The 18,863-nt window shown below is 34.1% G+C and overlaps 1 protein-coding gene across 8 annotated transcripts in view; it reads right to left on the bottom strand.

Annotated features, from left to right (window-relative positions):
* The window catches only part of DMD (dystrophin), a 1,145,544-nt gene that overhangs the window by 840,501 nt on the left and 286,180 nt on the right, over nucleotides 1-18,863 (bottom strand). For 7 of the 8 annotated variants that reach the window (XM_074858566.1, XM_074858564.1, XM_074858568.1 and 4 more), the window contains exons 8-9: nucleotides 8,925-9,106; nucleotides 7,840-7,962 (exon numbers count right to left, since the gene is read on the bottom strand). In XM_074858566.1, coding sequence (XP_074714667.1) covers nucleotides 7,840-7,962; nucleotides 8,925-9,106 — 305 coding nt within the window. The remainder of the gene's footprint in view (nucleotides 1-7,839; nucleotides 7,963-8,924; nucleotides 9,107-18,863) is intronic. The other variant, XM_074858570.1, reaches the window with a different exon arrangement.

The following is an 18,863-nucleotide window of genomic DNA, read 5'->3' as shown; positions in this document are numbered from 1 at the left end:
ACAAAAACTGTTTTCTAAAGTAAGAAAAAGAAGATAATTTTCCAGCTTATTTTAATCACTATAGCCAGCTACCAATCCTGCTATTATTTTGAACTACTAAGCCCTGATAGTTCTCTTCAGGATCTTTATTAAAGACCAACTAGTCTTCACAATAAGAATATTTAACTCCAAAACTCTTTTTATATATTCACACAGTATAATATCAAAATGTCTTCAAAAGCAATAGCAAGAGCAATTAGCTATAAAGAGATACATCCATAATATGACTCTTTCTTTTGAGAAATAAAGACTCTGGGACAAGAGCCAATTATTGGACATACTAATTAGTTTCTGTGAAGTTGAGGTTGAGGTCCTGGAGATTTCAGAGTAATCAACATTATGTGCTATTATAGTTGGAAGGCATTATTAAAAAAGGTGGTTTTGCAAAGTCATCTAAAAACTTAAATAGTCAAATTTGCTTGAATAGGCTGAATACCCTGTTCACGGCTCTTAATGTGGTTTATCCTTGTTACATGTAAGCTTTTCCTAAATATATTTTAAAGAGTCTCTCCTTCAAAACAGAAGGCACTTCAAAGAATATATTTTCAATTTAAAATTAAAAGCTAACAAAAAAAGCTGTCGGATAAGAGGTTCAAGTGATTTATTTTTTTTTTTTCAAATTTTGTAGTGTGACTACCTTGCTTGTAGTTACATGTTCTGAATAATAAATCAAAAGCTGGAAATGAGACAAAATTATAACCAGACATCTCACAATATGTTTTTTTTCCTCTTCTGAACACAGAGCCCCAGGTTTATAAATTGGGTAATAATACAGAAAATATTACAAATATTTTCAATAGATAATAAGAACAAGAACTACCAAGAAGTATTTCTGGACATACTGAAAACTATATAGAAAACTTCGCTAAATGTTTACAAACTAGGTTTTAAAATAATGCTATCTGAAATTATGAACCAAAATTTTATCATACTACTGAGAAGTTCACCTGATATAGAGACTTATCTCTGGGCAAATACTTTAAATTGCTTTTGTGTGGTAAACCCTCCTGTTGAGAGGTTTTCCAAGAGATATGAGTTCTGTCTTAATTTTTTGGCATTTAAAAGGTTTAACTAGGTGTTATGAAAGAGTGCAAAGTGTGAATCCATCTTAAATCAGATGAAATAACAAAGGTGAATACTCAAGTAAAGGCAGTAGTTTTATATATTAAGTTGAAATCCATTCTCAGTACATCTTTCAGAAACACTGAATGCATAAGCTAAGTGTTAAAATGGTTGACAGTGTCCCTGTTATTTGACTATTTGTATTTAAATAGAACCCAGCATTCCCACAAAACATTGATACAGTATTAATCTGCAAGGAAATGGTAGTCTCATCTTTGACAAAATTATATTTAGAAAAGGCAGAGAAAGTAAGAAAGGAAGAACTATTGCTACTTTTTTTTTTTTTTCTTTCTTAAAAATTTGAAATTCCAATGCCCAGGAGGTAAAGTGAGAAAATGAGCAGGCATTCTTGCATCTCAGTCCACTGAAGAGCTCCTGTGACTGTGTATAATGAAAGGAACAAGCAAATCACAATGATTAAGGATCATGTGCAGATGCAGATAGCCTTGATTTAGACACTACCATGAGTTTCCTACATCAGAAGAGTTAGACAATAGCACACCATCAACTTATTGCATGAATACCTAAGATAGTAGATAAGCAGTCAATTGCTTTCTTTCTCAGTCTCAAACTAATGGGAATGAAATGGGAATGCATAATGACTTGTGGAGTTGTACGAATCCTCAAGTTCCTTGAATTTCAGTCCCCAGATTAGGAAAAAATGAACACCAATCTAGCATTAATGTTTTTCATTAATACTGTCTCCTACATTTCATCTAGCCTTTCCTTTGCATCAAATCCACTGCTGATATAAGCAATTCTGCATTATTGCCTAAACTCTAGAGGCCAGGTGGGGGATTCAAATCTATTAGTTAACATATTATGGGTACAAGAAACAATCAAATGTTTACAGTAAATTAGTATGTGTCCTTATTTGCTATAGCTACATCCATTTTTGCACCCTACAATCAAGAGACTCAGTGGCACAAAATAGCTTAAATGAACATTTTTAAGTGGTATGTATCCTCTTTATCTTATTGTATACCTTGAAATTGAGCTATTTAAAAACCATAGAAAATGGGTTTCCTTTCAAAACAAGAGGCAAAAATTGCAAAATTTCAGTGAAAGTTTTTATTTTTAGAAGTGAATGCTTTCACTCACATTCATGAGGTTTCTAATTTTGCAATAGCAAATTAGTGCAATTAACACTCACCAGTAGTTCAATCTAGAAAATGCAATCCTTTATGTTTTCATCATATTCATATACATTTAACAAACACTGAAAGATATTATATGTTAAAATAAATGCCTCCTCTGTCACTGCAGAAAAACAGGCAGAGAAAGCTGAGATGAAGCTAGCAGGGTCAAGGAAGTTTCTCTCCGTGATGAGGGCCAGCAAAGCTGCTGAGAAAGAGAAAGCTCTGGCAATAGCAGATTTTCACTACAGATTAAAACTTGTGTAAGAGACTTTTTTTTTTTTAAAAAAAAAGCAAGCAGTTGTATCACAATTCAACTTCAAAAATAGGAATCTCTTGGTACGTTTGCTTCTCAGGTAAAATACAGATGAAACTTAAAATAACACTGAAACTAGTTAAAAGCATCTAAAAAATAACCTGTAAGAAAAAAAATAATCAAAGTGTGTTATTGAAAGTACATACTGTTCAGAAATACATACACTAATAATCTAATCAGGTAATGACCTGTATAACTTTTCCATGTTTCTAACAGTTAAAAAAACCCTTTAAAAGTAATTCCAATCAAGTTCACTTAATAGATTTTTTTTTTCTTTGATATTGCCAATCGCTTATAGGTAAACTCATGATTAAATATGAATATACAGCAGGCAAAAATATTTTTTATCTAGGATTTTTTTATTCCTGAATAACATATCACGCTTTTTTATTAGTTAGAATAGTCTAATAACTCACATTGCATTTCTAGTGTTCCTATGTTTAAACAAGCTTTATAGCTATTTTAAGTAAGAAATCAGTTGAAAGAGTCTTACATAAAAAGTAAAAGATACTCTCATATGATTTTTAAGGTCAACTGAAAGGGAAAGTTAAGAAGAGATGGAAAAGTAAGTAATTGCTTTTTATGTCAAACTCTAAAGAAGTGTTCATTACGGAATGCGAACAGGTATGTGAACAGGCACACGTAGAGACAGCAGATAACTGTTCATGGGTGTGCAGAGCAGAGGCAGCTGAATGTCTGAAATTGAACTTCTGAGCTGTGAGGCAGATTCCTGCTACTCGTTAGCTGCAACCAGTAGGGACTAGTTGTAAATTTTGATAACAAATGGTCTAGACAAAAACAGCATGTTCTGAATCCTCCCATTAATCAAGAGGCATAAGCTAGAAGCATCAATTAGGAAGCTAATCATGAGTTGTGCTTCTGGACATAGACTGTTTAGACTGGAAAAAATGGGGTCTTAGAGTTATGGAAAGAAGAGCTGCTGATGAAAAGAGGCATCCTGAAAAGAATAACTCCTGTCAGGAAAGAGAATGGGGTTTAGAATTAAGGTGGAGAGATGCTGACTAGAAGACAGATCCTGGAAGTGGAAGAAGATCCTGTGGATCAGAGAATCATAGAACATCTCAAGTTGGAAGGGACCCATAAGTATCAGAGTCCAACTCCCTGCTCCTTCCAGGACTACCTAAATCATACAACTAAGAGCATCGTCCAGATGCTCCTTGAATTCTGACAGGATTGGTGCTGTGATCACTTCCCTGGCAGACTGTTCCAGTGACCAATCACTCTTTCATGAAGAACCTTTCCCTAATATTCAACCTGAACTTCCCCTGACACAGGTTCATAACATTTCTTCATGACTATCGCTGGTCACCAGAGAGGTATGTGGAGACAAGTAGCAGGGGATGCCGGGGGATCTTGGCCCATGATGCCTAACATCTGTAAAATGATATCTTAAAGGAGGCTGTAGCGAGGTGGGTGTTGGTCTCTTTTTCCATGTAACAAGCAATAGGACAAGAAGAAATGACCTCAAGTTGTGCCAACAGAGGTTTGGATTGGATATTAGGAAAAATGTCTTCACTGAAAGGGCTACCAAGCATTAGAACAGTCTGCCCAGGAAAGTGGTTGAACCACCATCCCTGGAGGTATTTAAAAGACATGTAGCTGAGGCACTTAGGGACATGGTTTAGTGGTACACTTGGCAGTGTTAGGGTTATGGTTGGATTTGATGATTTAAAGGTCTTTTCCAACCTAAATGATTCTATGATTCTTTATTATGAAACATTTCTTTTCTAGATACTCCAGTGTTTTACAAAACTTTTTTTTTTTTCCTTCCTTGAATCCATTTAAGACAGTATATTTTATGTCCTGTGGAGTTCAGGCAGTAGGTAACAAGTAAAAATGAAGGCAGTGAGATAGGAGTTTTGCCTGGGATCCATATTTGAAACTGCGCTGATAAAACACTTTTGGAAAAAAATACTAAGTAAACCTAGCATTCTTCTTGGTTAGTATAGAATCAGTATAACAGAAACCAATGCTTTCATAAATATAAAACACAAGCAAAGGGTAATTTTAAATTGGGATTTTGAGATGTCTCAAAATTAACTTGAGGATCCCTTTTTTCTAAGTGAAGCTAGACAGACTGTCTCATTATAGAGACTGCATACAAGGCAAAACCCAAAGCCGCAGTCAGGCAAGCCTTCTGTAATTGCTGAGCAGTAACTGCCATCTGAAACCTGTCAGCATAAATATTTTCTCTTGAGCCTTTCTTAGTATTAACACAGGGGATTCAAGGATTCAGGTTTAAGAAGTGGATTCCTGTCCTAAGATCTGCTTGAGTTTATGAACACTTTCTAAATAAACAAGGTAAAAGAGGAAAACTTTTCCTGAGCGTTAGCAGAAGAACTGCTATACATGTTAGTAACAGCATTTAAAAAGGCTTAACTACTTCAACCAGAAGTGGTCAAGCACAGACCAAACAACAAGAAGGCACCAAGTGAACAGGTTGGCAGAACAATGATTTTCTTTGAATCTGAGATGTGTCACAGTTAAGTAAAGCAAAACTTGTCTGGCCAAAATTTGTGCAACTGAAATACTAGGTCTTGCAAGTACACTTGAGCAACAAACAAAATAATAATTCAGAAAGGAAGGGTGAATTTAAAGACACACATGTTGTGAAGGTATTAGGAAGTATGCAGATGGGGAAAATGAAGTGAAATGTGACATAGAAGAGTAGACAAAGGTAGAAGATAAAGGAAAGGCCTTTGTCAGATGATGATGTAAGAGCAAATGTTATTCCTTCTTGCCAATACAAAGCTCAGAGAATCACAGCTTATTTCATTTTCACAATTTCCTACAATTAACATATGCATTAAACATATATATAGCATATATGGTCAAAATCGCAGGATAACATTCAAAATCCTTGGAAAGAAATCTTATTTAATTTATTTTTCTTCCCAGTTCCAGTTGGCTCATGTTTGGACTACAAAATCTACTGGACCTTTCATCCAAATACAGAACTTCAAAAATATCACCCAATTAAACACTATGATAGTTAAGATGAATCTTAGCAGCTAGAAACTCTAGTGAAAGACTTTTTGTTGATAGTTGCTATGTATCATCTTTGATTATCTCGGGGAAATTATAATCTTCAAGTCCTGTAAAATGAAGCTTTGCAGAGACCTGAAATGAAAAAATGACTCATACATTTCAACAGAAGACCAACATTCTTAGTGAAAATTTTGCTTCTCAGTGACAGCACCTAAGATACCGTTGAAACTGGCAGATCACAATAAACTAAGTCTACTGAAATTTTTCTTTAATAACTAGATGGAAAGGAGAGACAGTTTCCTAAACTTCACAAAATCCAAGAAAAAAAAAAGTTGACTTCATCTTGATTTGTTTAATGCAGTCCCCTAGAGAAGCAGATTTTACCGAAAATCCTACAGGCAGTTACAATACCAATAATCGTATCCAAATATCATAATATAGCTGACAGAAGACTGGCAGGCTACTAGGAATTGAAAAGGAAATAATATATTTGTTTGATTTAGTTAAAATAGATGGGATTATTAAGGTATATCAGCTTCAGATATCTAGAGAAAAATTATCTACCACTATTTTACCAGGATTATAAATCTGTTTTAATAGTTAGATGATAGCTTTTCTTCAAGAAATACATGGTTAGACATAAAAAAATCATTACTACTGATTAAGAATTTTATATATTGAATTGGCATATTAATTAGTACTATGCAATTCTTTTTTTTTTATTATAATGAGACTGTGTCTGGTGATTTTCATTTAGGATTTTTAACCGAATGCTTTTCATTTGTTAATATTTGTTGTGCCTCTAGCACAATAGGGCCCAAATCCAATTAGGTCTTCAGATTCTGCCAAATCAGTAGAATTATAATACTACAGTATAGTTACTGCATAAGTGTAATAGACAAAGATTCCAAATTCAGGAAGATGAGATCTGAAAACTGGAATGCAAGATGAGGATTGAATAATAGAATGATATTTTCTTAGTACATTTTAATAACACTTGTGGAAATGACTTAAATTATATCAGCTTGTACATTATACTCGATGGTGGAGGTGTTGACAAAACCTACAATCGATCACAATAAAAGTAGCTCAAGAAAAAACAGCTATATCATGACTCTTCATTCTTCTCAGTTATCAGTATAGTATCTAAGGAGAACAAATCAATTTTACCAGTTCTAAACACCTTTTTAAAATTCTGTATTAATCATCACTGCAACACATTTGATGTTAGTATAATGCAGCAGGACTCATGCTTATGTGGACAGGATTTCTTTTCTGGAGTATTTAAAGGAAGTCATTATTCAGTAGAACACCTGTCACTTGACAAGTAGATTCGGAAACACAGTGTATGCGTGTGTACTGCATGTATGCACAGTACATGCAAGTGTAATTTTGCAATAAATTTTTAGAGGTTAGACAGAATTAAGTCTCCACAAGTGAACTCATACTGTAGTGTCAAATACGTGCATATGTCTTTTCCACAGTGTAACAAAAGGAAAACACGTTGCATTATACAATATGACCTTTGGCTCTCGCACTTGTCAGAAGTTATAAAAATCTAACTACTGAAGTGCTCATTATAAGAATTGTTTGAAAGAAGTGTTATTAAACTACCCCAGCTATTTAAAAGCCAAAAAAACCCAAACACAAAACCCTAGTCTGAATGTTGGCATGGTGCAGTTTATGATAAAATAACCAGCTGTTATAATCTAATAATCCAGGTCATATAAAGAATATTAAATTTAATGTCTCCTTTCTCTTGTTTCCATCTACAGTAACCTTCTGGGAAATGTCATCACTTACTATTTTCTTTAATAGATATAAGGGTTAGGACAAGCAAGAGAAAACCAATGGTTCTTGTTTTTCTATAATCAGACCTGAGACAGAAATTAGATGCCAAATACAGCTTTTGTTTGGTTTCCTCTAATACTCTTTTGGCAATATATGTATTATTTTCGAAAATAACTTAATGAAGGACACAGTTTGTAATTCTAAAAAAAGCAGTGCTTGAATGCTGTACACCCCTAACAATCAGCATAACACCTATTGCCAGCCATGCAGAAATACACAGTAAAAAGTAACCACTCAACAGATGCTAAAAAAACCCTGGAAAAAGTAGGTCATAAAGATCAGGTATAAGCAAAAGGTACAAACTCTTTCACTCCAAGCACAAGATTAATAAAACAGTTTTTAAAACAAATGACAATATTGACAGACCTGTGGAGGAACCTGCCTCCTTTTTTGGTCAGGGGGTGTGACATACACAGCTTGGGTATATGCGTAACTTTTGAACCGTGGTTTAGGAGAAGGTGAAGGTCCCTGGGGTACACTGACTGTGATCTACAAAGAAGAAATTAGAGATGGAAAGAACAGACATACAGATAGGAGCATGGATTATAGAAGTAAAGTAATGATTTAAAGAGTAAGTGAAGAAAAATAAATAGGAAGGTCATCACCAGTTATATTTTTCCAGGATGGTGTTGGTATTCAGGAGTCAAAATTGGGATGGTATTAAGGAAAGCTTTCATTTAATCTGACATCCTTTCCAAAAGCAACAAACTGTCAGGACTTAATACCAGCAGAATACCAATGTAAATTGAAGGTTTTTTATAATTTACAAGCAAAGGCTGAAAAAACAAGTGATCTTGTAGTACATCCTGAATAAACAGAGCCAATACTCATCTGCTTGGTACTCCAAAAGAGACTGAGCAACCCAAAAGCAAGATACAAATTAAATTCAGACAAGAACACTAGGCCTAAAATCCAGTAAACATTTCAGCAGACTGATGATTTCAGCCAAAAACATAACTGACATAGCAAACAAATTAATTCCAAGTCTCACATGAGCTTTTTGAGAGGCCGTGAACTGAGAACAGATGATCTTAAAATACAAGTCAGTGTAAATAAAATGTTAAAAAAAAAGTGTTTCATGAATATGGAGAAGTGTAAACTGCTATTCTCTGAAAAAGTTAAAGTTTCTACATGTCTGTGTTTATATGTAAACAGTTTCTGTGTTCTTCTCTGTGGTGCTCTTCCACAATCAAAACACCCACTGCTGAAAAGAGAAGTGCAAGGCATTTCTTTGCTGAATGGTTACTTTTAAAAGAGCCTGGTGCAAGGTGAAAAGCAGTATGAAAGTACAGTTCGTCCAGACAAATACATGCCTGCAATGAAAAGACTGTCCATGATGCCTGTGGGTTTTTTGCCTTCCATCAGCCATCTAACATCAAACTTAAGGGGTAGATAAGGGAAACAGCCACTTCAGAGCAGCAAGATGAAAGTAGAAAAGTGAAATAACTCACTTCTTGAGAAAAACGCTGTTGATGATGTACTTGTATGTGCCCTTCTCTAGTGACCCTTGAATGTCGTGGCAACATCTCTACCTCCCTGATGGCTTCCATGGTGACTTGCTGGGGCAGAACTTGGAAGAGAGAGGTCACGTACATTAAGATGGACTTCTTATCTGGACAGGCAGTTGCGACGTCTAGAAGGAAAATTAACATGCATCATATCAGTTTCCACATTAGACATGAGAAATAGCCAACAAACTTTATGGAAGGTTGATAGACTAATGAGCAATGGATCTGTTGTCCACACGAGTTCTCTAGAGACTAATTAGAACTTTACAATCAGCTCCAAAATTACAGATTAAACTTGCATGCCAATGAGAAGCCAAAGATTTTACAAAGTTAACTTATCTCATTCAACATGAAATTTCCATCTATATTTCTTTAGTCAAAATGCACATAGTATACAATCTGACACTGTGATCCTCATAAGGATAGAGATATCATTTCCTAGACATAGGAAAAGGTGTATTTTCTTGTGCCATATAAATACTGCAGTTAAAAAAAATAAGGACAAACTCATTTTCAAAGTTGTGTCTTGTATGTTCTCTTCACATCATTTAACCATTGGAAGAAACATTGAAATAGGGGCGGGGGGGAAGATTTACAGTTATTTCTACCTAATGGGTTCATACAAAACAACTACTGAAGCCAAGCTTTAATATAGCTATAGAGCTTTTATATTCTGCTTAGTCTTATATTCTTCATGAAGTCTGTGGAACCTCTCAGGAACATGGTATTCACAGACATTAAAATACACATAATAGAACAACTCTAAAAAATAGAGGCCTGTAAAATCTCTGCGGACTTTAGCAGTAAGTACAAGAAACTTTGTGTAAACACAAAGACAATTTCAGGTTTTGCGCTTAGTCATGATATATATCAGCAGCAAAAGTGTTTTTTCTGACTCAGTATTTCAAGTCAATAACAATTTGTAAAAATGTAAGGCGTGCAGCAGCTATTTGAAGCAGTTACTTTGTTATTTGCAAATGACATTTACCTCCTACACTCAGTCTAGTGAATCAAAATGTAAAAAGTGTTGTACAAGAAATTCAGCATTAATTCCGTAAGTGTTTCAACATGAGCACTGGCAGAAAGCCAAGAGCTATGAATTTTTACTGTCCTAGATCAATCCTGCCTTAGATAAGATTTCAGTTCAGGGTTAAAAAAAAAAAATCAGTTAATATGTTCTGTCACACTCAATAATGCTACAGGGTGGCATTGCACTCTGTCTTCCTAGAATGCAGAATACATGACAGAAGACATCTGAAGCTAAAAGTTTCACATATATTTGGAAATCAAGAAAAGATATCCTGTCAATATTTTTGGTTTGGCTTTCTAACCCATCTCCATACCTTTGCTTGATAGATTATAAAAGAGAGTTGAAGGTTTTATTCTACTTAGAACTGGCTCAAAAAATAGCACATTCCCTCTAACATCCCTACCCCCAGAAGATTTACTGCCTTGGTGGCCACAGTATACAGAATAGGCTCATTTAAAACAAACAAACTAACATGACTTTTCCAAATCAAGTCAAACTGTAGCCCTTGGTCTCTACAGGCTTCAGTTCTGTGATAGAATTCAGATCAGGAAGTATTTTGCTAACACCATCTTTTTATCTTCTGATTAATATTTTAACACCATTCTGTTATACTCAGTGTCCACTACTAACTGATGTTTACAAGACTATCCATGCCTTTATGCAGGCAAGAGTACACACTGAAAGAACAGACATTAGTGTCAGCTGTGATTTTCCCATTTGTTGTTCATTATTTTCCTTTTCAAAATATTCTGGTAATCAAATAGACAAATACCTTATCATTTATCTACACAACTATCTTGCACAATAAATAAAACACATACCTTGCAAACAATATACATGCCAAAAATTGTTTACCCATTCTATCTGACAAATAAAAAGTATGTATGCAGCTGTCAGAATCCACTGGCAAATAGGAAAAGATTTAATTATTTAATCACAACAAATAGATAAACAACCAACTGGGATATCAGTCTGTCTCAAAATTCTTTTTTGTGGGCTCTTGAATTATCAGAGCAGGAATGACTTCTGCTATCTTGTCCTATGCCTTTGCATTTTTTTCTTTTTGAATCCTAGTCTAATATATCGTCTTTACCAATTGTTGGATATTTGAAGTCCTAGTAGTTAGGCAGTGAATAAATTTAGAGTTAAGCACTTACTTGCAAGGAAGTTTACTAATTCCTTGGAAATGTGTCTGCTTTCATTTCTGGGGGCAAAATATCTGTCAAAGCAACCTATACCTTCTAAAAGCTCATCTCCAACTCTTGGAAAATATGGAAAATATTTATGAAAATTAAGTCAATGTGTGTAGACTATGCCATTATTCAGATACTGATTTTGAGAGAAAAAGTGAAAACAAACAAAGGAATTATCCAGGAAATTTTTTCAAATACAAGATATCTTCTCCAAATTCAGCTCAGAAGCAATACTTTCTGAATACTTTCATCCATTTTCTTGACAATGACCATTCAGGATAGGATTGAAAAGAACAAATAAGAATAAAACCAAATTAGTTTACAAGCCGAAAGAGAGTTTAAAACGGGAAGAATTATAACTTTAGCACAAGTTATATTATCATCATGTTCATCAGTCAAGAATCTGAACAACTTCAGAGAGTTCTGAAAACTATTCCAGCTCTGTAACAAGATACAGTTATACAAAAGTATTGGAAAAGTTTCCAGCATGAATTTTCCAGCTATTGAGAGGAATCTTCCACTGTAGCAAACTTTATGACAGATTAATATTTTTCAAAAGAAAACAGTGACTTTCTGGTACTCAAACTGAAATATGCCACATGAAGCATACTGTTCACCGAACTAGTTTTTGGTGCATCTTGTGATCCATGGGCTTACTTATTAAGATGTGGTTTCTTTAAGCATCTTCTATAGTGAAAGAAACCAAACTCCTTTGGAGGATACAGAACAAGGCCCTGACATTACATGCACCCTCTGAAAAAATATTCACACACTCTGACCATTTAGAGAGATTAATCTCTCAAGGGGAGGTCTCCAGTCAAATTGAGAAAGAAAAGAAAAATAAAACAAAACACTACTTCTAATAAACAGGCTGAAAAACACATCTGATTCTAAGGAGACACCATAAGACCTAGAATTTGACCATGAATTTTAATGTATGATAACATCCTGTACATCTAGAGTCCCAAAAGAGCAGGAAGAATCTGGTCTCACCACAGAACTTCAAAACCATGAAATAAACACCAAGCCACACCCATATAAGTTCTGCTGCCTTTAAAGGGTTATTACAGGTTTAATTTGGGAAGCAATTTGCCCAATAAAAGTTCACTCAGCTTGATTTTTTATCAGCAAATAGTCTTCATTTTCTGATGAACATAATTACAAGTTTGATTGTTTGTTGAGGATGACTACAATAAACCTGAAATGTTCCAAAGCCAATTTTTCTGTAGGATGCAGTGCCAAAAGTGTACATCAAGTAAAAAAAAAAGAAAAAAAATGGTCAAACTCTTCAAAAAATTATCCAACAGCCAATTTTTATAAGCTTTGCAGTTCACAAGTGGTTTGTTCTTTAATCTGTATGTTCTGTCAACGAGCAATTCCCTGCCAGCATGCCCAGTTCTGGGGGAAAGAAGCATTTTTAAGAGATAGATGAAAGTAAGGATGATATAAAACACCTAAATAAGCCCCATATTAAAAAGTACTGTATGGGTCTACCAGCAAGAACAAAATCCAGCATTTTATTACAGAGTGTTAAATTATGTATATACAGCAACATAGAGAGTGCAAATTTCAAGCATTCATGCAAATGTTGCTTCCAATTTTCAAACATGTCTACTTATATATAGCCATTCCTATTTATTAAGATTTTGTTTTCTCAAAGCTTTGACCAAATAACAGTTCTGACACTATTTGTGCTGATTCCACTCACTTTGTATCAAACTAGTAGCAAAGTAACTTTGAAATAAGCTTAAAGGTCGGCTGCATTGCCATAATACTGTACATAAATTGCTGATGTGGTTTCTTTACATTGAGACACAAATTCTGAAACATACTTTACCTTATACAGTGCAGAGATGCAATATCAGACTTGAGCCCTAAAAATACAGCAAATTCCTTGTCCTCAAATGAAGTAGATAGGATTTTCAGATAATCACAAAGTGATTAGAAAAGTTGTAGTGATTAGTTAGAAAACTAACTTCTAAATACTATACATAATCTAATACTGTTGGCTTCCATGATAACAGTAATAACAAAAAATCCCAATATTTTAATATTCATGGTGCTGTCCATCATGAGATTTTAAAAACCATACAAAAAAACCCATTGCCCTACATTCCACAACACTGAAGGAGATTCTCAAATTTGATTTGAATTTTCAGAGATTACGCAGATTTTTTCCCTGATAAATGGAGGCTGGGTTTTTTTCTATCAAAGATTTTTTTCATTTTAAGGCTTATTAATGATACTAACACAACATTAACATTCATTAGAATTTCTGAAAACAATCCTACTTCTACCTCTAAATGAATCTGTTTAGAAAGGATTTAAAAGATGCATGGCAGATAAGCTAACTGCAGAAGCTCTCAGATTGTTGAGATAAGACAGAATCTAACTGATATGTAAAAGAATTGTTTCTACAATGTGAAGTCATTACAGGAGGAGTTTCAGTGATATGGCAGCTCCCACTGTGGCACCAACTTCAACTGCAGTATCAAAGATGAGGGCAAAGTAGAAGTATTTAAAAATGTACTAAGACAGGTTACAAGTTATTTTTATTTATATATTTTACCTTTTAGCTTCAAGAACCAGGGTGAATTTTTCAAAACACTTTCAGATGCCTGTGATAATCTGTCTGTCAAGGCTCACCAAAACTCTTTGAATGAGCTTCCATAAAACATGTCATGTATTTTGATCACATTTTGATTTGGCTGAACCTATATCTGCAATTGAACCTGTATGAAAGTGTATGAGACTGTACTAGTCAAAACATAATTGCTTGGTGTTAAATAGCAAGAAAAACAAGGAAGATTTCATTCCCAGATGAAAGCATTAGACTTGTAGAGATCTTCAAAACACTAGCCCCAAAACGAAGAAAAAAAGGAAGAAAAAGGGGGAAAAATTTGTAAACTTGGTAATTTGTACCTCAAATAGATATTTTTAGTAAATTACTAACAAGTCTATTTTCAGGCATTAATCTACGACAGAATCATGAGGTCTATCTTAGATTTGTTGTCACTGGTAACTTCTTAATTTCTTGATTGTGAAAGCATGAGACTAAATTTAGTTGGTTCTCATTTGAACACCAAGAAACAAGCAAGATTACCAGGCAAAAAATATAAACTGTTTTTCTGAAATGTATAAAAAATTTTCCCTCAGCTAGCACCTGGTCCCAAACGAATACTGTTCTGTAATCCGTGTTTACATTAACACTATACTAATGGTAATAACAGCAGGAACAAAAGAAGTGGTGATGGTTTACTGTACTGACGCTCACTGCAGCCAGTAAGACCTTGAAGCAATAAAAACTCTGCAGTCTCTCAAAGGTCAGCCAGTCGCTGCAGTGTCTGCTCTGCAAGTATTGACCTTTTTCTGCTTGATTTTTAAACTTCTAATTATTTTCTGTCCTGTTTTTGTACTTTGTTATTAGGTTGCGTGTTGAATTCAGAATGAAAGAAATCTTTAAAAGTAATATCAAGGAATAGTGGTGGCCTTGTAGACAGACAAAAAAGAGTAATTTATCAAATACTGCATAACTGTAAATATTGAAACCTGGAAATTTAAGCTGACAATTCTTTAACAAAGTTAAAGAGCAGACAACTGTTGTCCTTTATCTAAAATGAACTCCTTAGTGCACTTTCCAATTGAGGGGAAGATATTTAATTAAACAAAAATCTATGTGTCTACAGTCTCTTGGGGAGAAGGCAGCTAAAATTTAAAAACGAAGGCTGCATCATGCAATTCAGTGTATTCAATTTCCTGCTGATAATAATGGTGAATTAAAGTCCTCTTAAGTAGAGAGGTAAAGAACTCATTTAGCCTGCAATCTTACACAAGGTTAAAAATAAAAAACCAAAACTGAATGGCTCCACTTCTTGCCAGTGATACAGACAAGCAATCAAAATATAATTTTGAACAGGACTGAGCAAAAGTCAAAATTTTTGGAAGGCTGTTCAGTGGCCTACATGAATAAGTATGGTGATCACAGTTTTGAAGAATAAACCTCACATTTTACAAAATTAATTGTTAGTAAAAGGCAAAAATACATACAGATAATTGAAGGTGGGAACCAGGTGGAAACGTGGAGGACAGCCCAGTGGTGACCTACACACAGATAGTGACACTATTCTTTTCCTTCTTTTCTGTAGATATGAATACCCATTCACCTCAAACTAGTATGAAACTCCCAGAAGAAAATGACATTAATTTTTCAACACTTTTCCTTAGGAAAGCAAATGTTTTAAACCTTACAGTTAAGACCTTCAGAATACTTTCAAAATGCTGACCACAGCTGTCCTTTGTAGGCCGTGCTGAATGAGGTCACAACAGCAGCATGAAGAAAATCTCTTCAGAAGTTTAACACATTTGTGTTCGCCTTTTAGAATTATAATGACAGGTCAGGATTTGTGGGATTAAAGTGCTGTGGGATTCAAGAGTATCTGGTATTAAAAAATTCAGTGGCAGAGAACATGTTACATCTCTATGAATGTCTGTTCTGATTTGCTGCATGAGTGTGAAGGAGTCTTGGACTAATATGCAAGCACTGTCCTGGTTGAGTGAACTTGACACTATCTCTGGTTTTGAAATCTGCAAAATCAGACTTAACACCTGTGCTGAACAGTAAAGGTGATCGTTATTTTTCTTCAGTTTCCTTCCAGTGTTAAACATCTGTTCAATAATATGACAGCCTTTGCACCCTGAGCTATATCCAGCATAAGCATCTTCTTATCAGCAGAGATAGAAATTAAGTCAAAATGGCAATGGAATAAAAAGGCTAGTTTGAAAAAGTGAGAGTGCGGATGTTAACATTTCAATCATACATATTGTATATTAATATTTTTGTCAATGAGGAGTGAGCGTGGCTCATCAATTTGCTTAAATAACAAATAAAAGGCAATATTTAGCTTTCTCATGACACTGATACACGTTGCTGAAAACTGCAGTTCAGTTGTTCAAAACCCTCAAATGCAAATGCAGTGGGGGAGGGGGGGACAAGGCAGAGAAAAGAAAATCAAAATACACCCTAAAACCTAGGTCTTACTGAAGAGTCCTGAAAATAAAGAAAGATCAAGAGAGTTTTGCTGACTGATACCTAGTCAGGAATAGTGTACAGAAATGGTAGCATTAGCAGGCACCTAAACAATTTTTCTGATATCTCAAATATTCTTGGCAAACAGGCCAATATTTGAGAAAGCAAATGGACCAATGTTTCAAAATATTGTATGTTTTCCATTTTACTTTTATAAATATTTAGTCTAGAATAGTTTTTACTTATACATTTCTCTCCTGTTGATCCCTGTTAAAGGTATATTTCATTCAGTATGGAAACTATGGCAATGATATGCAAAGACTGAAAAAATATTTTTTGCTATAAAGTTTCATAAAACACTCTGTAGGTATTCTCTAAAAGCTAGACAATATTGATTCCAGACAAGTCCATATTATCAGTTATTACAGTATCAGGAAGATCTTTGCCTACTGGGACTGGCTGTGCACACACACAAAGGAAAAAACTGTCTTAAGAAGGTTAATTCCAACTCTGACTTGTTTACCTGCTGCAAAGTTTCATGCACAATATATGCTTTGCTGAATCTGTGGTTGCAAGAATTGTGAAACATAATGGAAGAACCTGAAGAGCTAAGTCAGTATTAGCCAATTCCAAAAGCCAGCATAATCAGTGAGCAAAAATTAATTAATCAGTGAGCCAATTAATTAAAATTAAGTGGACAACAGAAATGTACGAATTAACATTCAGCTTTGTTAATTACATTATTATAAACTTTGGTCAGACTGATTAAGATGATTTATTTAGTATGTAAGATGTTTTGTAATCAATAAATCTGAAAGGGAACTATGAAAAACAAAAATAAATTACTGAACTCCAGTGACTAAAGATTTTATAAGTTCTTATGGAAATAAATTCATTACTTCTATTTCATTGTAAAACCTATCACAACAATAATATAACGTAAATGGAAAATGACAATAGAAATCTAAACAACTCTGAATAGACAACAGAGCACATTATGCATACTGGATGCGTGATACCATACTTAATAAGAGAAGGTAAAAGTCCTTCAAGTGCAGTCAAAAGCCACTGCAAAACACAGCATTCTTCTGAGATATTAGGTGTAAGGTAAGACAGAATTAGAAGTATTTCATCTTTTACTAGTAAGTTTTCCCAAAAATGAAACAATACATTACAGTTGGGATTCAATTATGAAATTGAGATCACAGTCTTGAAGTTATAAAGGCATTCAGAGTCCATACTGTTTCAAGCTATTTTTGTAAAGTACTCTGGGAAGAAACTGTAATGGCATATACCAGATTCCTTGTTTTATTAGCACATGAATAAAATAAAGAAGGTTTTTCTATTTCTGTCCAAGATCTGAGGAGAAGATTGTTTTCCAACTCTGATATATTTATTCAGCAAAAGACAGGATTTCAATCTATAAACCCATACAGAAAGACCTGTGGATGCAAACGGAAATATGAATGCTGTCAAGATAGAAGAAATTCCACTGTATCAAAGAGAAGCACCTCAGAATGTTCACTGATATCTGCAGAAGTACAGGGATTCTGCTTCTACAGTATACACCTTCCTTTTATTCCCATCCAAAATGGGATATTTCTGACATCAGGGCAAGTTAATGATCACCTGACGTTAATCTCTTCCAAAACAGACACAACAAAATGGTGCATATTACTGCATATAGCTCATACTCTTCCCCTCTAGAACCTCATGGACAATTGGTTTTCTATGAAATCTGAGAAAAGCAAAAGAAAAAACAATAAAAAAATGTCAAAGATAGACTTATTTGGATATAAATCAAAATTAAGCTGTTCTTATCTTTGTCTTGATTTATAAAAAAAAAAGTAGCAGAAAGTTTAAGGAATGTAGCTTAATTTCTATGCAGAAAAACTCCAAACTTTAGGCAAACTTCAGGTGTAAAATTACTTACGGATAAAAAACCATGAAATGTATTGTGTACAGTAGTACCTTCAATGAAAATTCCTGTTTTTCACTAATTTATGCCAGAGTATTGTTTACAGATGGAAGGCATACTTTTAATATATAATAGACCATACTTTCACAGGGTACAAAAGTCTGATTAATTAAAACTGAGAAAAATTCAGAGAATCTTCCAATACCATTACAAGAGACTAGGGAACTGTATTATCTATTAAGGTTTGGTTACATTTGGAATATTTAACATGACAAAAATTCACTGTCAGGAATTAATCTGTACAAATTCATTTGATGTATCAGTTTTCTATTCAAAGAGGAGGTTTCTTGCTGATTCTCTGGCTATATATCTTGGGTTTTATCACTGCATGTGTTGTTCCTGCAACTAAATGAAGACCAGTTACTTAGTTAATATTGGCTTCTCTATGCATGACACACAAACTGTATCAAAATGACAAATGAGGTCTTTAAAAGTTAACTGTAGTAGCTGCAAAAAGACAACCTCCACTTTAAAAGTCTATCTTTTAAAAATACAAATACATCTTGAAAGAGTTGTAACCCAAGTGATACAATTTTATATACAACCATAATTATTCCTACTTTAAAATGCTAAAAAAATAGGTTAGAAGAATTTCATGTAAATGCAGTACAGGAAGGATTTCTAATTTTTGAAGGATTATTTCACTAAGAATGAA

The sequence above is a fragment of the Strix uralensis genome, chromosome 2 (assembly GCF_047716275.1).
Source record: "Strix uralensis isolate ZFMK-TIS-50842 chromosome 2, bStrUra1, whole genome shotgun sequence".
Lineage (NCBI taxonomy): Eukaryota > Metazoa > Chordata > Aves > Strigiformes > Strigidae > Strix > Strix uralensis.
Note: the sequence above shows the minus strand (reverse complement) of the source record. Positions and strands in the feature narration are given on the sequence as shown.